This window comes from Symphalangus syndactylus, chromosome 16 (genome assembly GCF_028878055.3).
Source record: "Symphalangus syndactylus isolate Jambi chromosome 16, NHGRI_mSymSyn1-v2.1_pri, whole genome shotgun sequence".
NCBI lineage: Eukaryota > Metazoa > Chordata > Mammalia > Primates > Hylobatidae > Symphalangus > Symphalangus syndactylus.
The window spans coordinates 86192273-86217668 of record NC_072438.2 but is presented as its reverse complement, the minus strand read 5'-3'; the positions used below and the strand labels follow the sequence as shown (position 1 = coordinate 86217668).

The following is a 25396-nucleotide window of genomic DNA, read 5'->3' as shown; positions in this document are numbered from 1 at the left end:
TACTATAAAAATTCCCCATCCTGCTCCTAGGGTGGGAATTATCTTAAGCCAATGAGTATACACGTACATGAAATTTAAAATACTATAATAGGAAGTTTCCTTGGGTTTTGGTTAATATTATCCAGCCTCAGCATTTTCATACATAGAGATCTATTTCAGTGTCTGTAATCTGTGTTTGTTTTAAGCAATGAAAAGAAGATATATATTCCATATAACCCAAGAATTTATGGAAACATTTGGCTCTCTATAACTATAGCTGAAACTGACCATACCAAGAGTTAGGACATTTGAAAGCAATGTCACATTAGAAGGCTGATAGATTTTATTGTTTTTACCTTTCACATAAAATCTTTTAATATAACAGTTAACTCCCTGCAACAGTGATTTGAAATCTTCAATTAATGAAAAGCCTTATATGTGGCTTGGATTATTATTGTCTCTTTTGTTGAATAAATCTGAGAGATGGGATGCTTAAGAACAAGGTACTTGTTATTCTTGTTCTTTAAAATATGACCTCAAGTTGTAGGTACTGAAAGCTTGTAGAGCTTGAGTGACCTTCAGCGATGCTCTTGTTTTAATTTAAAGGTGAGGAAATTGAGATCCACAAAAATTATGTCACCTGTTCAAGGTCATAAAGTTAGGTAATGACAAAGACAAGACTCCACTTGGGTCTTCCACCTTCCAAACCCATCTTCTTTCAAACACTGCACAGCCTCCCTCCCTCCTTCCTTTAAAAACAGAAAATGTCTTTTTGGAACATAAGTATAAAATAGTTCATTCACCCTCCTCCTTTATAATCTGCTCATATGTTCAGTATATGGCCAAAACAAGGTAATCCAGTGAGACTACCAAAAGTTAAGTTACTGTACAAGCATTGACTCTCAATTTAAATTTTGGATATAATTTGCATTATAAAGAATACTGTGCTGTCCTGTTTTTAATTGTACTTATTATAAACACAGAATATACTGGATAAAGAAAATGTGGTGCACATACACCATGGAATACTATGCAGCCATACAAAGGAATGAGATCATGTCCTTTGCAAGGACATGGATAGAGCTGGAAGCCATTATCCTCGGCCAATTAACACAGGAACAGAAAACCAAACACTGCCTATTCTCATTTGTAAGTGGGACTTGAATAATGAGAACACATAGACACAATGGTGGGGAACAGCACACACTGGGGCCTGTCATAGGGTTGGGGGTGGGAGGAGGGAGAGCATCAAGAAAAACAGCTAATCGATGCTGGGCTTAATACCTAGGTGATGGGATGCAAACCACCATGGCACATGTTGACCTGTGTAACAGATTTGCACATCCTGCACATGTTCCCCTGAACTTAAAAGTCAGAAATAAAAATAAAAAGCTTTTTTAGCTTTGAAGACAAATGTGAGAAATTCCGGAGTCAGCTTTGGACTCAGGGAACTTGACGTCCATACTTCAGCCCCTTTTAATGAGGACTAGGCCTAAATGTGTAGGATTAGCATCTATCTTTCTCTCCCACATTATCGCTTAGGACATCTCAAAGACATTTCAGGAGGTAATTTTTCTAATTTTTGATTATTTTGTTTTCACAATAAAGGCAAATTTGGACATTGACTGATTTAGATTTTTTTCCCTCTTACTTTTTAAAAAACAGCTTTTGATAATTCATGCACCAAAAAAACGCACCCGTCTAAGGTATACAATTCAGTGTTTTTTAGTATATTCACAAAGCTGTACAAGCAGCATCACTATCTAATTCTACAACACTTTCATCACTCTAAAAAGAAATGCATACCAATTAACAGTCACTCAGTATTCCCTCCATCAGTCCATAGCAGCCACTAACTTAATTTCCCTTTATACAGACTTGCTTTTTCTAGGCATTTCATATAAATGGAATTATACAGTATGTGGCATTTTGTGTCTGGCTTCTTAGCATGTTTTCAAGGTTCATCCATGTTGTAGCAAGTATCAGTACTTCATTTTTATAGCCAAGTAATATTCTACTGTATAGATATGGTGGTAACATGTTATTTACCCATTCAGTATTTGACAGAAGTTAAATAGTTTTGTATGCACTCATAAAAATAAATGTATCCAGAAATATTAGCATACCATCAGAAGTGTCTGTCTGAGGAGTGTATCCTTCCGAAAGGTTGAAGGTCCCATTATCAGTCCAGGATACCTCTGAGACGTCTGTGTCAGACACAGATAACTCTTTGGCAGCAACCGTGAGGCTAATCTGTGTTAATATAAATAAATACCAGCAGCACATTTTAAACTACTGAAGGGAATATTTTGAAAAATCCATACGAACCCCCAAAATGATAGAGTAATAAAAACCAAATGGATATTTTTATTTTGAAATCATTCAGTCATCTTACAGAAATATGAGGATTTTATTAGGAAGATCATTCAGCTTTGTATATGTAAATACATTTACAGTCAAACCACACAGGAACAAATTGAAAACTAAACAAAAAATACCTTAGGACAAAGAGCTGAAAAGTCTAATTCACTGTCATCTTTGTGACTTTTTTCTTTATCTGCTTCTGTTGAGGAAAAATTTGGAAGCTTTCAGTTTCCTAGCCAACTCAGACATAGTGCATTTATTTCATTATGTATTCTTACCCCACATTTCTCATATTCTCCAAATACAAATATATATTTCTCATATTCTCAACTACAAATATAATTAAATGTTTGCACATAACAAGCTTCACATATTTGCAAAGGAAATGATCCACATTAGTGGCTCTCTTAATATTGTCTCTGAAACAGCAAAAGCATCCTCAGGGGCCATGGGCTGGGTTTTACTATGTGGTAGGCGTGCGATTGGTGGGTCATTATGTGTTGTCATGCAGGTAGAGGCTTACTAGGAGTGTGAAGACATAGGCTTGAATCAGGGCGACGGCGATTTCAAGGATTGTTAATAGGATCAAAATTAACGAAAATGATGGAGGTTGTGGGTAGGTTAACAGTTGATAGTGCTAATATGGCTGCTCTGATTAAGTGTATTAGTAGATGGCCTCCTCCCTGGGAACTTTTTAGAAATGCGGATTCTCAGGCCCTACCGTAGACCGACTGAATCAGAAACTCTGGGCTGGGGCCTAGCAATCTATCCTTTAATAAGCCCTCCACGTGACTCCGATACATTCTAGTTTGAGAACCTATAAGGTCATAAGCCAAGTTAAAAAGTAAGAGATGATTATATTGGCTTTTCCTGTATTTTCTTTTTTTTGTGATAGTCCAACCCGAAATAAAACTAAGTAAATCATAAGTAGCACAATAAAGAGTGTTGAAGCCTTTTCTTTCTCCCCGATACTGTGGATTAAAAAGTCTATTTAATTGTATATTTGAGAAAAGAAGGAAAGCCTAAATAGGAAAAGGATATATATAACTTTGAGGGAGATTAGCTTCTATAATAATATTTAGTAAAAAGCTAAAAGTATCCTCAAATGTATTAAAGGAATTTCCTAAAAATAGCTCGCTAATGTCTCATTTCATGCATAGAATCTAAAATATAAACTTTACCTACCAGATCTCTCACGTTTCTTCTGATTAATATATTCTCCAATTCCAAAATCCAGTTTCAGCAGAACTGACTTAATTTTGCTGTATATTTTTTGTCCAATATCATTACATTTAAACAATGGACACAAAAATGCACACAGTACTGAAAGAAGAAAGAGAGTAGAGGTAAAATGCCTTTCCTTTCAAAAGGCTATGTACATTTCAGTATTTCACAAAATACTACATTTCTTTACTGAAAAACTTAAGTTTTTTTTAAGGGAAATGCCTCTGTGAAATAAGTTTATAATTTCTATTCTCTTTCTGTAAGGTAAACATTTTCTGCCACCACCCACAAACACACACATGCATACCCACGCTCACACAATGCTCACAGTCATTGTTTCCAGGTGCAGTTAGATCAACTCCCTCCTTTCAATCCTCTCAAAATTTATAGAAAAATTACATGCCTTCCAGACAACAGTCCTGGTTTAACTGTGTTTATTCAATGCCATTTCACCATGGGAAAGTTATTAGCCTCTCATCAATAATATTAGGATAGTAACATTATTTCTTGGGGTTGTTGTGAAGCATAAATGAGATCAATGCAAACCATCTGAATAATGCCTTGCCCAAATTATTCTTTTTATTCCCCAGTCCTCTTCTCCTTTACCTCCTAAACAATGTCATCATGAGGCTGATATTATATATGATTTCTTTTGGGGAGAATGGATTTGAGCTCTGACCATTTGCCATTTGCATTATGCATTAAGAATACAAAAAGAAGCAAAGATTGCCACACTCTTAAGTATTGTATTCCTAATATTTATTTCTTTGTTCTTTTTAGGAAGTGTCCCGTATTATATTTTAAAATAGGAGCTACAGACTCAAATGTCTCTAGAGGCCAAGAAGTTGTAAGAAAAATTGGAAAATATGGGGGTACGTTAAGTGGGGAGTGCCTGCCCCATCGACAGGTAGCAGTGCCAGATCATAGTTTTCAGGTGGAGAAAATCCATACTTTTTAATGACATTTTTGAGTGATCATTGATGTGTAATAAAATAGATGTATTTTAATTGTACAATTTGATAAATTTTGACATATGCATACAACTAAGAAACCATCACCATAATCAAGACAGTGAACATGTCTACCACCCCCAGAAGTTTTCTCATGTTTTCATTCATCCTTCCCTCCAGTCTCTTGCCTCTTCTCCCTGCCCCCACCCACCTCATCCCCAGGCAACCACTGATCTGCTTTGTCACTAAAGATTGTTTGAATTTTCTAGAATAATATATAAATGGAATCACACTCTTTCATCTGGCTTTGTCTACTCAGTCTAATTATTTTGAGATTTATCTTTAGTGTTGTATGTATCAATTTTTAGTGCTAAGTAGTAATCCCTTATATGGATATACCACAGTTTGCTTACCCATTCATCCAATTGATGGATGTATGGATTATATTCTGCTTTTGGCTACTACAAATAAATCTGTTATGAACATTTATGTCTTTGTACTTTCATTTCTTTTGGGTAAGTACCTAGTTGTGGCATAGCTTTGTCATATAGTAGTTTTTAAGAAACTGCCAAACTGTTATCCAAAGTGATTTTAACATTCTACCTACCCCACCACAGTATATGAGAACTCCACTTGCTCTGCATCCCTCCTAATACTTGATATGGTCAGTATTTTTAATTTTAGCCACTCTAGTAGGGATGCAATGGTATTTCATTGTGGTTTTAATTATTTTTTTGAGCCAAAGAACATGCACGAAGACAAAGGTGTTGGTGTGTTTTTGGGAGGTGGGGCATACAGCTTTATGTATAGTTTTACTGACAAAATTTAACATAAAATTATTCACTTATAATTCTGCCTTTTGCAGCTATTCTTCCAATTTTAAAATAGAGACATGTCTCTAGGAAAATGGAGAAACTTTGTACAGCAGGAGATTAAAGAATAATCAACTTGTATTATAGTTAAGAACTCATCCCCCGTCTTCAAACTACAGGTCTGTTGACCGTGAGGTGATACCATATGCATCACAAAACTTAGCCATATGTTCTACTATACTTACACAGTAGATAGCTGAGTATAACCCCAGGAATGTAACTTCCCAAGATCGTAAAAAATGTGCACACACTACAGACCAGGAGACAAAACTGGAAATAATAGAAATAACATGGGATAGTTATGCATAACACCAAGATATTTTGGAGCACAGGATACACACACAATTGTAAATCTATAAGTGACTGGTATAAGTGACCTATCTGGTTATTACAGATTTTTTCCAAAGAGCATTATTTTGCACTAAGGGCTGACTAATGACTGCTGCATTTGACTAGCCTTAGTCCATTTCAACACTTGGTAATAATTATTTTGAGGACACAGGAGCTAATTTCTGGCACAGAGAGTGACAACTCCCATTAGGCATGCCTGTGGCTATATTACTGCCAGGTGCAAGAGAACAGAAAACTATTATGTCCCCAGAAACTTCTTTTACTTCGCTCATTTAAGGAAATTAATGCAGCCAGATAACTACATCTGAAAATTCAAACTACCACTATAAGCCCACTGAAATTCATAAAAACACAGCAAAACATGTTACAGAAATTAGAGGTATCTACACAAATCCAACGTAATTTACACAATCTAATGTAATTTATAGCTGCTAAGCTGACAGGATAAATTTATGGCCATCACTATCCTCTTTCCTAACCACATATGCCGCTCAAACTGACCCCACTTCTAAGTCACCTAGAAACAAACTGCCATTGAAATGAAACTCCTACAGTGACGTGTTTATTTTCCTTCTATCATTTATGGTTAAAAAATCCTGATTGTTTTAAGAAATTTTAAAACATCAGAAAATATCCTTAATTCCCTTTAGAAACATCAAGGCAGAAAAATTTTCCCATAAAGTCTTCACTTGATTTTTCACACTCCAGTCTTAAACTGTCTTACATTTTTGCATCATCTTTAAACAGTGATAGTAAATTAAACTGATAAGCAAGCAAAGGAAATTCATTAAGGGAGTTTCTGAAAGATACAGGAGGAAGGAATACATACCTCTGACCAATAACTGATGATGATAAAGAGCAAAGGGGTCTAAATCTAAGTTTAATTTTGATTTTTCATTCTTTAGTACAGAGTTAATAAATTAACTAGTCAAAAGTAGATTAGATGACTTGTGGAACAAAATTAAGAGCTGTTTCTAAAACAGCAACAGCCCTTGAAAGAATGTGGAATTCTATAAATGAAATGGAAAGGCCATAAAAGTCAAAGGAACAAATAAGCCAAGAAAAGCATTACTATATCCAGAATTTAGTTTTACAAAGGGATTCATATTATGCCCTACATTTGTAGCATCATAATGTTAAGCTAATTGACTTGGGGCACATTAATGCAACCCAGTGCAGAAGTTTGAAGTTTAGAATCTTCCAAAAATACATTTAATCACTTCAGTAAAATCAACGTCAACAGCACATCATGCCCCAAATACAGGTATCTATGCTAAAAAAAAAAAAAAATGCCTTCAATGAATAAAAAAATGCATCCAAACGCAATACTGCCACTTTAATACACTCAAAATGTCTCCAAGCATAGTTCTATTATTTAATACTATTGAAGTTATGATATTGCCTATACAAGGTACGAAGACAGAGATTTTCAGTGCTGACATTCTTAGCTCTTCATTCTATCCACCGGTGGATATTCAAGAAACTTGAAAGCAACACTGGAATAGACAAGGTCTATCAAGCTACCAAGCTATCAAGACAGTCGATCAGAATTAAAGCTGCCTTTACACATAACATAACACGAGTATGTGCACCACTCCATGTAATCCCTTTCCAACCACGTAAGACACTTCCCCCTCATGGGTTTTATCTTAATTGGAAAAATACTCATTTTGTTTATATAATCACTGTGAATGTTTTTGCCAAAAGTTTTCTTTCTTAAATAAATAAATCATACAAGAATCTCCCCTTTTTAGCTTGAAAATAAGATTCAGTTATCTCCGAAAGCACAGTCAAAGAACTAAGTATTCCATTCATCTCCCTTTGACTTCAGCACCAGGCTAAATACGATAACTGAAATTCTTAAGACTTTGTTTTCTCCCTAGTCTTGCTGATAAGACCAATCACCATTCATTTTAGCTAATGAGCTAGATAAATATGTATAAAATGTAAAACCAATCCAATTTCAAAATGTGAGGCTGAGGATTATCTAGTGTTCGCACACTCACAGTTCTGAACCTTGCTGATACCAGCTTTTATGGCATATGTTCTTAGTATATTATATTTAAAATTGGAGAAATCTGACAAGCTGATAAAATAGGTTGGTTCATTTGTTTCCAAGTAACTGAACATTTTAAAACATACTCCTTTACTGGAAAACTTGCCTTGCCAGGGCTCTGCTGTTTAAAAAGAGACATTTCTTGAAGAAATATGCTGAAATTCATCCATGATTCTGCAATACAGTGGCTGAGCCTGGGTCTTTCATCTGGTTTGGAATTGATAACTTCCCAGCTAAAGAGGCAAAAAGAAAAAAATATTACCAAACTTCGGATGATTCATTCAACATTTATGGTTTTGGCAAATATTTATTGAGCATCTACTGTTAGCCACACCCTCTGGAAAAGCCCTGTGAATTCAGAAGGGAACTATCCAGACCCCTGCTTCAGGAAACTCACATGCCAAAAGAAACAATTAGCTGTCTAATTAATTGTCTGTTTACAATCAGGGAAACACTAAGGGAGAACAGGGTGAGGCTTAGGGACATCTTTAATGAAGAGTCATTTTAAAACTCAGATATGGGATGGATCAGCAGGTTAATCATAGGGTTCCAGATAGAACAATGTGCAATATATGCAGAGGCCCTGGAGTGGGAAGGAGCTTAAATGTGCTATCTTATTGAGTCTCAACATGGCTCCAGCAAAGTCAACCAGAAGAAAAACATGTAAAGCTGGAGAGGTAGGAGGAGACTAGGTCATGGAAGGCCTTTAGGAACTTCTCAGAAACGTCTTAAACCTTAAGGATTGGGAAACCACAGTACTTTTAGAGAAACCTTGGAATTAAGCATATAATATTAAGAATAAACACCAACAATGTATTTTCAATATATACCATGGTTGGAAAATTCTACAGAAAATTGTTAAAAGGACCTTACAATATCCTCTATTTTTCCAGAGTACATTTTCCTAATCATCATCTAGAATGTGTTGAGTGTGAATGCATGGGCCGGCAACGAGCTTTCTCCCTGCCCTCATTTTCCACAGGAACCTCAGTGAGCTAAAAACTAGAAACAATCACTCCAGGAAGAAGACACATTGTAGATACATGTCATTCCCTAACATTACAATGACATAAAGCTTAATTCCTGCTCTTGCAATCCTAACTCATAAAAACATACCAGTTCAAACAAGCCCTGTTAAGAATCCTCAAATTCATTCATTTAAGAGATTATTAAGAGATATGTGCCTACCATGTTGAAGGCACTGCCACAGAGCTATGGATATGGCAATAACAAAAGCAGCAAAGTTTCTAGCAGAAGACAAGAATTGTTAGTGAACTATCATCTGAGCTATGGTAGGGTACCAGGGTGAGGCTGATCTCTGGATTCAACTCCAGTAGCCCTAAGACAAATCAAAACTACCTTTGCCCTTAGATGCTCAACTATACAGAAGTTTATGTAAATACAGATTCTGTGATTTTTAATATATTTTGAATAGTAAGGCAATTTGTAAATTACAATTCCTTTTTATAAAAATAATTTTAATCCAAGTTTAAATGAGTGCAATAGCATATTTTAAAAGGGGGGAAGTATACCATTTTCCTTCCTCTTTGTTCTTTCAGCCTCAACTAATGCTCTGGAGAGTCACTCAGCTACCAGTTGTCCAGGCTGATGTTATTCCTACAGGTAGATTTCCTGTCTGTCAGAAGAAATGAACTTTTGGGGATGGTTTATGCATCCATTAACTCTACCCACTCTTGAATCACTAAGCAAATCTGTTTTCAGTGGGACCATATCTGGCACCAGGTTTGCATACCCCATGATTCCACATCTATTAAAATACTAAGTGCATAGCTAAGAAGCAGATATCTGCGGCAAAATCTTGCCAAGATACCTGGTTAGTGAGAAAAGATTTTGCACCGGAGAGCAAAGGCTATATGGCAAAGGAAATATAAGGTTATTAAAATGCAGTCTGTTTTCTCAGTACAATATAGATTTGCTGCAAATTGGCACAGACAGGCTAGGCTACTTTTCAGTTTAATGGGACCATGAAGATGACAGAAAACATTTTAATTTCTGCTCTCTATGCATATTGAATAATTATTTAAGGATTCATTTGAACTGTTTGCCAAATATAATTCTAACAAAAATCAATGAAAAGCTATAATGGAAGGATTTGTCATTTTCTTTTAAAGATTAAGATGGAATAAATGAACAGTTCATAACTCCTGGCTTCAAACGATCCTCCCACCTTGGCCTTCCAAAGTGCTGGGATTACAGGCATGAACCACTGCGTGAGGACAAAAAAATATTTTTTTGAATGAATAGTACTTTGTACAGATGCTGGAACTTTGTTCTAATATCATCTTTAGGATTCATGTCTTGGAAATGACACCATATCCATATTTGTTTACATATTTTTTATTACTGCTTAAGTAAATGTCCCCAAATTGTAAAAGAGCCTAGTATAATACTAAATTGTCACTACAGAGATAATGTTAGAACAAAGACTTCAGATAACTTAAGGTGTTTTATAGAGATTACAATAAAACAACTAAAAACTCTCTTTTGCATTTAAGGGTCTTATCTATTTTCCACAAGGGACTTCAAGTGGACACCATCTATCCACTAATTTATTCATTTATTCAATAAAAAGTTATTAAGATCCCCCTTTGTGTCTTGCATCACACTAAATGTGGAAAATACTGTTATTTCAAAAACTTGAAAGCTGGTAGCACTATTCCTCTGTGTCTATAGATAAACACTATTTGCTAGAAAGAAAGAAAGAAAAAAATACTCAATCTTTGACTATCTTCCATAGTCATAAGAAAACACTCTTTATTACATTTTTCCCCTTTTAAAAAGCCTCATATAATAGTTTTTTGGGACAATAAATTTCATCATTACTTACATTTTTATTAACACAATAAATTATAATTGATATTTGAATTGTTATAATCACAAAGTAATGAGAAATTCATTGTGTACAATTTGAAAATAATATCCAACCAAATGGGTTTGTAAAAAGTAATAAGTGTTTGAGATTAAAATGTTCAGATTTGGCTGAATAAAATTTAATGGAAATATATATGATTTAAAAAGAAAATGTAAGTTCCAGGGTGAAGAAAAGATGTCACTCCACATCTTTTCTTCTGGACTGAAAACAAGTGCTCCCTGGGAGTTTAATAATAGTTTTAAATTGCCCAGTGATTAATTCTGAGTACCATAGCAACTCACATTTCTATAGTCTTCCAGTGAGTTTACCATTAATTTATGTCACCACAGTTCAATTTAGGTTATACAGAATTAGATAATTTGGCATGAGACGGGACATTTGATGTCAACTTTTCAAATTCCCTTATTTTATAGGTGAGGAACGTGAAATCCAAGTTTTTGCCACTAGTGTGAGGCAGAGCCAAGACCCAAGGCCAGAACTCTGGGTTTCCAATACAGTCCTAATCCTTTAAAATGTGTGCCCTTTTCAAAAGGTGAATACATTCAATGATATTCTTTGAAGAGACCACGTGGCAATTCAGAATGAGAAGGAACATTTCGTGTTCCTCACTCCTTCCTAGAACCAGAAGAGATGAGGTGTGATTGACCAATACCATCGTGCCATCATGCAGGACCAACCCTTTCTTTCCAGGAAAACAGAGCACTTCATGTGCAGAATCCAAATACTCAGCAAAAACCAAGATCTACGCTTATTGGTTGGTTGATGTTTAACACAGGTGTCATCTGCATACACACACATACACACGCTGAGTTGCTACGTAATGAAACTCTAGGTTTTCCTAGAGAGCCTTATTTGGAAAACATAACTAGAAAAAAGATCTCCTGTGAATGCTGGGCAAGGCTTGGGGAACAGATCTTTTCCATGGTGTGTACCTGTCTTCCCACCATCCCTGGCACTGATCACTATGCAACATAAGGCCCAACTAACATAAAAGGAAATGAAAATACCTAAGGCTTCAAAACATTTTGCGTTTGTACTAAGTTCCTAATCAAACAATACAACTCTTCTGTGACTGACACTCAACTAAGGGAGAAAATTCATTACCAGTAGCTTTATTAATATTTCCTCCTTAGTTTCAGAGAGAACATGCACTTTCCAAGTTCAAACAGAAATAGGTTCTTTGGTTCATCTTTCTATCCATCTCCCCTCCCTCCCCCCAGCCTTCCAGCTTTCTCTCACACTCTTGCCTTCACTAAGGGGTGAACTCACCACACACTCCAGCCACAAGATAAAGACCATTTAAGAGTCACCCCCCAATGACCATCATCCCCAGCTTTCCATCCTCGTAGCCAGTCCAGTTCAAGTAGTTCCCAGGGAGAAGTCACTACAAGTCCCAGCCTCTACATGGCCATGCCATCTATCAAATGGGCTTTGCTCAAGGATCTGTAACTGTAAATGATTCCCAAAAAAGCCCCAGCAGATGCCATCTGGTTAAGTTTTCCTTCTTAGGGGGAAAGACTAGTCAGGTGTTTTGATGAAGGCCATTCTGCAATCAAGCAATTCTTTATCAAAGAACCCTAAGCCAGGGCAAAGTCCTTTTTCAGCAGATGAAGAATTTCTGGTTTTACCTGCCAGTGAAACTCTAAGGGAACAAAACATGGAAAGATGGCTCCTTAGACAAGCAACCTCACTTTGTCCACAGAAAGGAGCTTTGGCTTCTCAGTAGAATTTCAAGCCAACATCCCTTCTTTATTCCTCCCTGTCCCTATTAGAATACAATTTGTCATATACATTGGGAGGTCTGGCCAAATAAACCCTTCATGCAGTTCCTGAAGCTGTAGTTGTGAGACACCCAGGGCACTGTTTAAGCAGCAGCTGTGTGCGCCTTACTGAAGAGATGGAGATGGAGCAGGCCTGGATGAGGCTCAGAAATCTGCATTTTACCAGGTGTCCCAGATGATGCTGAGGCAGGTGTTTCTTATCCTAAGAGTCACTGTGAGAAATACCCTTGATAAAGTAACATTGAATTCCTGTCCTACAAATATAGAAGAGGGAGACTTCTGCTTCTAGGCAAGATGGTGTGAGAGTGAGCTGATACGCCCAACCCACCTGAAACAATCAAAAGGCAATAAAGAAAAAAATCTATGGAACAATGACTTTCAAAACTCTGGGCATTAAGCAAGGAAGGACAGTGACTCCTAAGGGATGAGAAACCAAGGGGAGTTACGTGTTCACCCAGCTCGCTGACTTGAGTGTTTCCTGGCCTGGGAGCAGAGGCAGCAACCCGGGTACCACCTGGCAACTCCCTGAGTTGAGGAGACATTGCTGAGGGTCCAAAAAGGAGATCCAAGGGGCCAGAGTTTGCAGGACCCAGTGCCGGAGAGTAGAGCACAGTACAGAGGGAAATAAAGGGAGAGGTCTGATGTGGGGGATTCCTGGAGTCTTCAGCTGAGGCTTGGTTGGCACAGGCGTGTGAGGAGCCCAGAGGCCAGGAAAGAGCCATCAGAAAGCACTATAAGGAACGGTGTCTTTTGCCAAGAATGACACCTGGTCCCACCAACTAGACTGAAAAACCTCAAAATTCACAGACATGGGTAGAACACTCAGAAGGGTCTTGCCTCCGTAGCAGAGAATAATCAGTCATAAACTAAATGCAGCTCTGGTCCTAACAAGTCTTAAAACAGACCTTAGGCTGGGCATGGTGGCTCATGCCTGTAATCCCAGCACTTTGGGAGGCCGAGGTGGGCGGATCACGAGATCAGGAGATCGAGGCCATCTTGGCCAACATGGTGAAACCCGGTCGCTACTAAAAGTACAAAAATCAGCCGGGTGTGGTGGCATGCGCCTATAGTCCCAGCTACTCAGGAGGCTGAGGCAGGAGAAACACTTGAACCCAGGAGGCAGAGGCTGCAATGAGCCAAGATAGCACCACTGCACTCCAGCCTGGGCAACAGAGTGAGACTCTGTCTTAAAAAAAAAAACAAAAAAAACCAGACCTTAAAAGGATCAAACTGATTTTAAGTGATTCAACTGCCATCTGTAGGATACAAAGTGGTGAGTTTTGTTATGAACCAAATAACTCAGTCAAACTGGGATGTGAAGCAGTTCACTTATTTTACTTTCATGTGTATCTTTTAAATTATCATGTACCTTTGTTCCCTTAAAAAATATAGTTATCAAAACAATGTTTAAATATTATAAGATTTGTCTTTGTGTAGTTTAATGCCTGCGTAATGGAATTCTTTTTATTATTATTATTATTATTATACTTTAAGTTTTAGGGTACATGTGCACAATGTGGAGGTTTGTTACATATGTATCCATGCTAATGCACTTTGCCGGCAGTTTCAGAATGCAGCACACAGTATTCTCCATTAGGGGGTTCTGTAAGACTAAGAAATACGACACTCTTGTGCTCTTTAAAAATAGATTGTAATTCTGTAAGAGAGAACATGTGCTAGCAGCCTGTTTCATCTCTTTCACCAATAGTGTCTTTGAGCACTAGAAAAAATAATGCTGCAACAAAATGCATCTTGGCATAGAAGAAATACTATCTCCTTACCATTTAACTTCTGTTCGTTTTAATAAATATGCAGTGAATGTGCATTAACTATCACCATTCCTAGCTCTGGGACTGAGAGTTGACTAAGGCACAGCCCCTAACCAATAAGTTAAAGTGTACATGTGACCCAAGAAGGGTTCAAAGCATACACACACTCGTGATACATGAAACTTACCTTTTAAAAATGGCATTTAATTGTATCTAGGGCTATTGGAGATATATGAATTTGAAAACTAAGTTGGGGATTGGATCTATGAGGAGAGCTTGTTAAATGTAAGATCTTTTCACTACTGTACATTTTATAGGACAATGTTTTAGCATATACTAATGAACTTAAAAGTGTTTTCACAACTCAGTTATTTTTGAAAGCAAAAAATTATATTTTTTCATATATCAAAGCTAAAATCTTTTCACATATTTCTTGAGCTTTAGATTTGAGGAGATAATTACCAACCAAAGATAGGAAACCTGGAGTAGATGGAAAAAGAGAGGGAGGGAAAAAGAGTATATGGGAGGCAGGGAGAGAATATGAATGAATCCTGATAGTCGAGTTTGAGTTCTTAGGTCCTGTTGGCCCAAAAGGCAAGGTGCAAAGCAAATCCATCCATGGACATCCCCCATGATTGGAGCCAATTCCCTTGTGCCTTAAGCTGGTTTCTGGCATTTGTAACACAAAATAAAGTGCCACATGTTTCAGTAGGAGCAATGGAAAATTGTTTAAAATATCTTAAATTGTAAATAAATGTAACTATTAAAAAAGAGTTATAAGATGACACAGATTACTATGACAGTTTTATTTAGGTGGCAATTTGTAGTAGAAAGGAAAGATGCAATTAGGTTATATAATAAATCAAGCAAAGGCAGTTTGTTAACAATTCAAATAAAGGGGGTTACAGGCACCATAAAAAAGAATAGCTAACACTCACCAGGGGTCAGGTAGTGAACAGCATCTCATAAACTTACTATCTTGTTCAATCCTTACAACCAACCTGTGAGTGAACTACTGTTTATTATTCCTGTTCAACAGGTTGAGGAAGTTGAGGCCCAGATACATTAGCTACATTGTTCAAGGTCACAGAGTGAATACACAATGGAATAGGGAAGTAATGCATGGAACTGGGAATGCTCCTAATGTGGGTTGAGATACAGAAAACACACTCTCTGGATTGGCACATGGGGACCATTGCAAAGATGAGTACGAAAGCACATCAGGGCAGTGCCACAGGCAGGATTATGGATCCCTAAAGGCCAAGCTACACAAATAGAAATCAAAATAGCTAAAAAGCAGCTTTGGTTCCCAGGTGAAACTCCTTGGTCCTAAGGCATCTAGATTCTTATTTTCTCTCTGAACCCCTCCAGCTGTTCCTAAATTAGTACTCACAAAGTGATTCCATAATCATGAATCCAACTTCGCAAACTTAAATTACAACACGTGCCCATAATAACCATGACCCTGGCAACTATCTGCTAAGCTCTCCCGGTGTGCCAGGCACTATGTTAAGCACTCTGCCTGCATTGTCCCAATGTCCTCCACATGATCCCCCTATGACCCCATCCCATTACGATACCTTGCAAGGCAGGGTTATCTGCATTTTACCCAAGAGAAAACTGAGGCTGAAAAGAGATTGAAACACAGCAGATCTCCTGGTTACTGACCACGACTGTCGCATCTGGTAATGTTCTTTCATGGCAATTATCAATTGCAATTAATTTATGACATTTGTAACACTGACTCCCTATTATACTTTAAATTCCATGAAGGAATTCTTGGACAGTGCTCTGTCTTCAGTAGCTAACAGAGCTTGACATCTATGAGGCACATAAAAACACTGAATGAATATAAACAGTAAACATCCAAAGAAGAAAATATCAAAAATAATTAACAGTGGTTATTTAATGGCACCATGTTTTTAATTCACTTATCTGAATGTTTCTATACATTACATGTTGGTAATAATTAGCATGCATTCCCTTATATGTATAAAAATATACAAAATAATAGACAAAAAGTCCTATTAAAAATCTGGAAAACAACTGTCATCTATATGGAAGAGTTTTGTTTTGTTCTTTCTTGCAAATGGGCAGTTAAAATGCCTTCAATATTAGCTAATTAGGAAATACGAGCCAGGCACGGTGGCTCACACCTGTAATCCCAACACTTTGGGAGACAAAGGCGGGAGGATCCCTTGATCCCCAGAGTTCATGACCAGCCTAGGCAACATGGCAAGACCCTGTCTCTATGAAAGAAAGAGAAAGAAAGGAAGAAAGAAAGAAAGATGCTTCATATATTCCAGGACTTTCTGGAACTGAAAATCAGTATTTCATATGAGATTTCTGCTGGCAAAACTTGAGCCTTAATGTGTGACTTGGGGATCCCTGGATCCATGAGAATCTCCTGCAGGCACTGTTCCCACATGGCCCACCAGCATTTGTGATACCAGTAGAGAAAGGACTGGGCCCTGATAACTTAAGTAGGGCGGAATGGAGAGATTGATGAATATCCAACCTTCACATGGAATATCAGAGAAAAATGACTCCCTTTTTGGTTTTGCTTTTCAAGTTTTTGTAGGGCAACTGCACCCCACTGGAGAACATTTTCAGATAGTGTTGTCCTCTCTCTCTCTCTCTCTCTCTCTCACAAACACACCATTGTTGTTAGGTTTTAACTTTTTCACATCCTTATGAATTTATAGTGCAATAATCATTTCCGAAGATGTTTTGATTTCTGTTATAATACCTCCAGAAAGTATACATTATTTCACACTACTCATTATTTTATTTTTAATTTATAAGAAATGGAAGTTGAAGCCAAACAATATTTTTCAGAAAGTTTGCTGTGTCACCATTCCATATTGACAAACTTGAAAAAAAAAAAGGATTTGTTATAACTTGTCACCTGGCAACCATGACAAACAGCTGCTGCAAACCATCACACCTATAAATATGCTTTGGCTTGGAGACCTTTCATTCTCAGCTAGTGACTAAGGGTCTCATGCTCTCTACTGGTAGTGGACATCTGTTGATGCTAATTCCTGTCGAATTTTTCTTAGACAGGTCAGTCAGTATCTGGTTACAGATTTTAACATTTCTTAGTGTAATGTGTTAGAATTTTTTTTAATCCTGTGGATACTTATTATGTTCCTCTGTGTGTGGGTGCTTGCATATGCGTGTATGTAGGCAGAGAAACAAAATAAAAACAGATCTATTTCTCTGCATGAGCACTCACAGAATCAGAACCATGACAAAGCAAATAAGATTTGTCAACTGGAGGATTAAAAAAGCAAACACAAGATTAAGAAATTACATGGCACTCAACTTGAAGCGTTCACTTTCTCAGGCCAATTAGCCACGTGAGCAACTCCTCCCAAGGCCAGGGACCAGAAGGCGCCAGTGAGTGCTGGCTTGTTCTGCCTGGAGAAGCTTTCTGCCCGAAGAGCCCCACCTTCCTCAGAGCAACTTAGTGTTCTATTTGGGGCTCTCCCTTTTTTTTAATACCAAGTTTAAAATGACTCAGAGATCAGCTACTTACTTTGGTGATTGACCCTTTCCACCTCCTGTCTCAACCTGAGCACTGCTACCTCTCCAGGTGATCGTCAATTATCCAATCCACCTAGATCATTTGGGAGGCTGACACTCAACCACCCATCATAGTATTTGTTATTACAGTTTCAAGTTTCTATGAACAAGATGCCAAGTATAAGTCATTTTTCAGCGTTTTTAATTTTAATATTTTAATAACTAGACTTTCATAAGCCCAGGGCATGAGTAATGCAAATTCCATTACTAGCACAGGACAAGCACCTACTTGAGACCTGCAGGAGATTCAACACCCTTTCATGTGGGAATGCCAAGATTTGCTTCAATCACTGTCCCTGAGGGCAGAAAATATTTCTACTCTATCCCTGAAGGACAGATAATATCAGATAGTCAAGAAACACTCCTCAAGGAAAACAAAACTGTTATTGTGAAGCAGGCTGGCTAATTTAGATATAAGTCTTTTCTTGCATTCCACTTAAGATCCACAATTTCTGATGAATTTCAACCCAGGGTTTGCTGTAGTTGGAGTCAAAAGTAAATGTCCCTTCCCTGCATTGTAACATTTGGCCTACTTATATGAAACCTGTGAGGATACTAAAAATTTGTTTCCTACAGCACAAAAAAAAAGTCATTAACAATATTGTTCCTAATTTTGCTTTTTAGAGATGGTACCCATCACACTGGGCCTGAGCACCAGGTATATACAACTCAAACACTGAATTCTCAAGTTTCTCCAAAGTGCTTTTATTATGAAGGCCAATTCAAATTATTTTTGTTTGGAGAATCAGCCTTTGTAATAAAAAGCAATAACCTGGAAGATGGCAAACCTGGAGTGACTATCACACATTGAGATATTCAGTCAAGATGCTGGGCTGTTTAATTGGGTCATATTCCCAAATTAGTCCTTTAAAGAGTGTATCTCTCATTTATGTTCACATAAATAATCAGAGGCTTTTAAAGGAATACACTCTTACTAAGAGAATCAGACCCTTATCAGTCACAGAAAAAAAGACAATGCTTGCTAAACTTGCCCTTAGTCTCCCTCAATAGCAGTTTTGAGAATAAGCTATTATGTAAATAGTACATGCATTAATAGTAAATTAATAAATATAATATTCAACAACAGTATGCAGGGAAGATGGGTATGGGAATGAACTTGGGATTATAGATGACACACAAAAAAATGGTAGAAAGTTAATGATATAGTTTGAATCTGTGTCCCCACCAAATCTCATGTCAAATTGTAGTCCCAAGTGTTGGAGGTGGGGCCTGGTGGGAAGTGGTTGAATCAGGGGGCAGACTCTCATGAATGGTTTAGCACCATCCCCTTGGTGCTGTGCTCATGATGGTGAGTGAGTTCTCAAGAGATCTGGTTGTTTAAAGAGTGTGTGGCACCTCCCCGCCGCTCTCTCTTACTCCTGCTCTGGCCATGTAAGACGTGCCTTGCTTCCTCTTTGCCTTCTGCCATGATTGGAAGCTTCTTTAGGCCTCCCCAGAAGCAGAAGCCACTATGCTTCCTGTAGAGCCTGCAGAACCATAAGCCAATTAAAACTCGTTTCCTTATAGATTACCCAGTCTCCGATATTTCTTTATAGCAGTGCAAGAAAGAAAATTGGTACCAAAGAGTGGGGGCAGCTTTGAGACTGGGTAACAGGCAGAAGTTGGAAGAGTTTGGAGAGCTCAAAAGAAGAGAGATGAAGGAAAATTTGGAACATCCTAGAGACTTGAATGGTTGTGACCAAAATGCTGGTAGTGATATGGAAAATGAAGACTAGGCTGATGAGGTCTCAGATGGAAATGTGGATCTTATTGGGAACTGGAGCAAAGGTCACTTTTACTATGCCTTAAGCAAGGCAACTGGCTGCATTGTGCCCCTGCCCTGTGAAACTCTGAACTTAAAGAGTGATGATTTAGGGTATCTGGTAGAAGAAATTTCTAAGCAGCAAGGTGTTCGAGATGTAGCCTGGCTGCTTCTAAAAACCTATGCTCATATGTGTGAGCAAAGAAATAATGTGAAACTGGAACGTACATTTAAAAGTAAAACAGACCATAAAAGTTTGAAAAATTTGCAGCCTGGCCATGTGGTAGAAAAGAAAAGCCCATTTTCAGGGGAGGAATTCAAGCAGGCTGCAGATATTTGCATAAGTAAAAAGGAGCCAAGTGCAAATAGCCAAGTCAATGAAAAGCCCCACTGTCAAAGGCATTTCAGAGACCATCCAGCAACCCCTCCCATCACAGGCCCAGAGGCCTAGGATGACAGAATGGTTTTTGTGGGCCAGGCCCAGGCCACCTCTGCCCTGAACAGCCTTGGGACACTGCTCCCTACATCCCAGTCACTCCAGTTCCAGCTATGGCTCAAAGAGGCCCAGGTACAGCTTGGGCTGCTGCTTCAGAAGGTGCAAGCCATAAGCCTTGGTGGCTCCCATGTGGTGTTAACCCCGCCCCTGCTAAAAATACAAAAAATTAGCCAGGCATGGTGGCAGGCGCCTGTAGTCCCAGCTACTCGGGAGGCTGAGGCAGGAGAATGGCATGAATCCAGGAGGAGGAGCTTGCAGTGAGCCGAGATTGCGCCACTGCACTCCAGCCTGGGTGACAGAGCGAGACTCCGTCAAAAAAAAAAAGAGATAGGTGTGAATATTCTTAGACTCAGGGTGTAAGTTGAGTGCTGACTGGAGACTAACAAACCTAGCAGTCCACCCCTGTGGTATTCGATTCAATCCAATAAATCTTCACTTAGATGCAGTGACTGAGGGGGTTATCAAATTGCCAATTGATTCAGGGCTTCAAACAAATTGATGTATTAGGCATGATTTCTAGTTTTATTTATTTAAAAAAGGAGCAAGAATTTAATGACAGAAGTCAAACCCAAGTAAAGGATCATTCTAAACTTTTCTGCTCATCCCCCCAAACCTTTTTAGTTTTATCCACACTTAAAAAAAAAAAGTAGTATTAGCAACTTGCTCTTACTCTCTCCAATGCATTTGACTTAATTTTCATAAACAGCTATACGTATTACAATATAGGTTTTCCTATCACATCAAATGTCAAAGCAACAGTGGTCTAAACAAGACAGCAGTTCATTTCTCCCTTATGTCACAGCAGAGCATAGAAGTCCCAGGCTGATATGGGACATCCATAATGTTGGAGACCCAGGCCCTTTCCATCTCATTGCTCAGACACTGTCAAATCACACTCTCACCCCATGGACCTTGCCCCATCCACACTGCCACCAGCAGGAAGGGGTAAAAAGAAGCCAAGATAATTCCCCTTTCTCTTTAAAGTCATGGCCTGCAAGTTGCCTGTGCAACTTCCATTCACCTCCCACTGGCTGGAACATAAAAACATGGCCATGTCTACCTGCAAGAGAGCCTAGGAAACATCGTTCAATTGCTGGTGGCCACCACCCAGCTGAAACTCAGAATTCCATTACCCAAAAAAGAAAGGGAAGCTGGGTATTTGGAAACAACCAACAGAATCTGCCACAACAATTCTCTTTTTGATCCCTTATTTCATCAGTTTACATAATTTTATGCAATTACAATGGAAACAACAGGCACAAAGTGATTTGAGAATAAACACAACTGACTCAGCAAGCACGCAACTCAAATGGTAGAAGCCGTTAGACACTAAAGGGCCAGATAGTAGATATTTTTGGCTTTGTTGGCTATACAACTCTGCCACTGTAGCAACAAGGCAGCCATAGACAATATGAAAATGAAATAACATGGTTGTGATCCAGTAAAACTTCATATACAAAATCAGGCTGCAGGGTGGATTTGGGCCCAGGCACAGGAGTCTGCTAGTTCAGGGTGTCATAGGTTCAGACACATGGCTATACAAAGGTGATGAAAATCACTAATTCCACAAGCTACTAGGAACTATTAAGAGAGCTTCTACTCTAATGGCACCTCCCATTTATTGAGCACACACTGAGTGCTAGGCATGACATTAGGAGCTTTATCATTATCTCTAATCCCCACAACAATCTGACGAGGTGGGTAAAATGCCTCCATTTTCCAGATAAGAAAGCAGACACAGCCAAGAAGAGGCAACCAGGATCAGAACCCAGTCTCCAGCCTCAATCCACCAGCCTCCAAAGCCCATTCTCTTCCAGATGAAACAAGTTCTTCTATGGAAGTTGGATGAAAAATTGTCCTTTGGCTAACAATAAGTGAAATAAGTGCACACAATTTCTTGTCACGCTACTGGCAAAGCTGCTATGTCAGATTGGACATGTAAAGTATTACAATGACGAAGGCTTTCCTCTGATCTTAAAATATCCCCTGCCTAGCAGTTAACCCGGGCTTTAGCAGGGAGGCACCTAACCTTCAGATTTTCCTGGGTAAAGTTGCCAAGGTCATAAGCTTTACAACATTGGTTAACTAACAGGGGTTGGGGGGGATAGAAGTCAAGGTCCCATCAACATCACTGACCACTTATAAGGTCTTTGAAAGTTTATCTAAATAAAGAGAAAGATTATCAACCTCTGTCCTCATCTCGGGATAGGCATATAACATTCCACCGTTGCCATGCATGGCAGACCACACTAATGTGTCGCAGCACTCTTTCCAGAAATTTCCCAACAAGGCCTCATGATCCTATTAGAGCTCCAGGCACCATTTCCAGTTTATAGGAGTTGGCATGAGAGAATGAAGTCATCAAACCCTCAACACTTGCCTTATGGGACACAACAGCTTCCAATTTTCCCCTCTCCTATGCCCAAAAAAAAGGATTATCGGTTACCTCCTTTATCATCAGTGCCAATGTTTGTTGTACCTTAGTTTATCGAGCAAATCTCTTCTTGTTTCAGCAAGAAGTCAATTCATTCTAGGTTTATAATTTTTCTATGCACTCACTTTATAATGAAGTGTATCTCAAAGCCTTCCTGAGCACAAACAACTATGCTTCCAAAAGGAAGTTTTCACAGTATTTCGGAATAGAGAAACTGTGACTACAGTCATGCATCATTTACCAATGGGGATATGTTCTAAGAAATGCATCCTTAGGCTATTCTGTCATTGTGTGAATACCACAGAGTGTGCTTACACAAACCTGGATGGGATAGCCTACTACACACCGAGGCTATAGGGTACAGCCTATTGCTTCTAGGCTACAAACCTGTACAGCACACTACTGTACTGAATACTGCAGGCAATTATAACACAGTGGTAAGTATCTGTGCATCTAAACATAGAAAAGGTACAACAAAAATACAGAATAAAAGATTTTTTAAAAATGGGGCCAGGCACAGTAGCTCACGCCTGTAATCCCAATACTTTGGGAAGTCGAGGTGGATGGATTGCTTGAGCTCAGGAGTTCAACATCAGCCTGGGCAACATGGCAAAACCCAATCTCTACAAAAAATACAAAGATTAGCCAGCATGGTGGTGCATGCCTGTAGTTGCAGCTACTCAGGAGGCTGAGGCAGGAGGATCACTTGAGCCCAGGAGGTTGAGGCTGCAGTGAGCCAAGATCATGCCACTGCACTCCAGCCTGGACAACACAGCGAGACCCTGTCTCAAAAAAAAGAGAAAAAAAATGGTGCACCTATATAGTGTACTTACCCTGGATGGAGCTTGTACGACTGGAACTTTCTCTGGGTGAGTCAGTGAGCAATGAGTGAATGTGAAGGCCTAGGACATTACTGTGCACTACTGTAGACTTTACAAACGCTGTACACTTATTGAGTTAAATTCTTTAAATTTTTCTTTAATAATTCCCTTAGCTTACTGTAACTTTTTTACTTAATAAACTTTTCTATTTTTTTTTAAGTTTTTGACTCTTGTAATAACGCTTACCCTAAAACATACATTGTATAGCTGTACAAAAATATTTTCTTTCTTTTTATCTTTGTTTTATAAGCTTTTTTACTATTTTTAACTTTTGACTTTTTTTTTTACTTTTTAAAATTTTTTGTTAAAAACTAAGACACAAACACACACATTAGCCTTGGCCTACCAGGGACAGGATGATGAAGACATCACCAGGCAACAGGGACTTTTCCACTCCAGTATAATCTCACGGGACCACTGTCACATATGCAGCCATGTCCTTATGTGGCGTATGAACTGTATTTAGAATTAACATTTCGTTTGCTTCAATCATGGAGTGTCTATCCCAGTTACTTTTGAGGGAAAGTTATCCACCACTAATGTTATAAGCTACTCCAGAAACATATATGTGCCATATAATTTGTGATTCCTGGAGAGAATGTTCTAAGCAGTAGAAACTAGTAATTTCTAAGAAACATAAACACATTCATAACCCCCTTACCTTATCTAAAATAGTTTATAATTTTTAGAGGTATCATTTTAAGATTCTGCACCAATAGATGGGTTTGCTTTCTTTTCAAAATGAAGCACTTGCTTACAATTCAACCAAACTATCACCAGGCAATGTCACTTCGAGTCAGAGTAACATTTGTGCACAGCTCCTTCTGTTTTGTTTATATGGCTAGCAAGGAGGCCATTCCTGATGGTAATTACCACGTGACACTCATTCACCACCACCACCATCATATGTGGGTGTCTGCCCAACTCTGGAAGTGCCAGGCTTCACCAATGAAACACTTGCATGTTGGGGACATACCAACCCTTCATAAATCACTGCTACTAGTGAGAGAACATTCTGGGCTTCGACCTTTTCCCTCAACTGTTCCCATATCAGGCACTCACAACTGCAATCCTCCCTTCCAAAGCAAAGAATCTGCAGTCTGGTAATGCCCTCCCGCCCCCTCACTGACACAACTAAGGGCCACAGAGCAACATCTTTTATAGTCTCCATGGTATTTACCCAGCAGGTAACAATTACACCTAGGGCAGGCCAGCTCTGCAAAAATGAGGCTGAAGCAGGACAGAGGTTGTGGCCTGGCCTGAAAGACCATGGCAGCCTCCCTTTAAGACTGTCATTTCTTCCGTCTCCCTAATAAGAGGGTGAGCTTGTCCATATGAAGTGGAGCAACACAACTGTCCTCTTGACACATGCACAGAGCTCATGGGCTTCTCCCAGGGACAGCTGGGACATTGCCTACACCACCATTGCCCAACTTCTGCCTCAGGATGCTTTGTGACCTGGATGAATTGCAATGCATTGCTACATCCAGGTTTTGCCTCATGCCTTTATCAATTTGGGATTCAGAGACAGCAGGTGCCATGGTTTTAAGAAGGCAGTTTACTGGTGTGACAGTACAAGGAGAGCAAAGAGAGAGATGAGAGAATGGGTGAATGAGAGACTGTGAGGCTAAAGAACCTGAAAGGAAGAAGAATAATAATGTCATGTGGAAGAAGACCATACAGGAGTGCATTCCAGAGGGTTCTACACACTTGCTACAGGAGAGCTGAAATTTTAGCTCCAAACCTCCAAATGGCTCAATCAGAAATGGAAATAGGACCAGTCAGAAGATTCAGAGTGCTTAAAAGACTAAAGCAAACCAACTGCACAAAAGACATATGGATGTCCTGAGCCTGAAATTCGCCGTGTGGGTACTCATCTCTCTATAAGATGCACTGGGCAGACATCTTTGCTTTCCCCCTGAAGAGTAAATACTTTCATGGCATAATATCAATGTCCACGTGCATTAAAGCAGTCCTAGGAAGTGTCAAAACAAGC

General features: G+C 38.7%; 1 protein-coding gene across 3 annotated transcripts in view; it reads right to left on the bottom strand.

Annotated features, from left to right (window-relative positions):
• Window positions 1-25396, bottom strand: part of RETREG1 (reticulophagy regulator 1) — a 144108-nt gene that overhangs the window by 2489 nt on the left and 116223 nt on the right. For all 3 annotated transcript variants that reach the window (XM_055246104.2, XM_063619574.1, XM_055246105.2), the window contains 5 exons: window positions 7903-8029; window positions 5575-5659; window positions 3529-3666; window positions 2478-2542; window positions 2106-2232 (listed from right to left, as the gene is read on the bottom strand). In XM_055246104.2, coding sequence (XP_055102079.1) covers window positions 2106-2232; window positions 2478-2542; window positions 3529-3666; window positions 5575-5659; window positions 7903-8029 — 542 coding nt within the window. The remainder of the gene's footprint in view (window positions 1-2105; window positions 2233-2477; window positions 2543-3528; window positions 3667-5574; window positions 5660-7902; window positions 8030-25396) is intronic.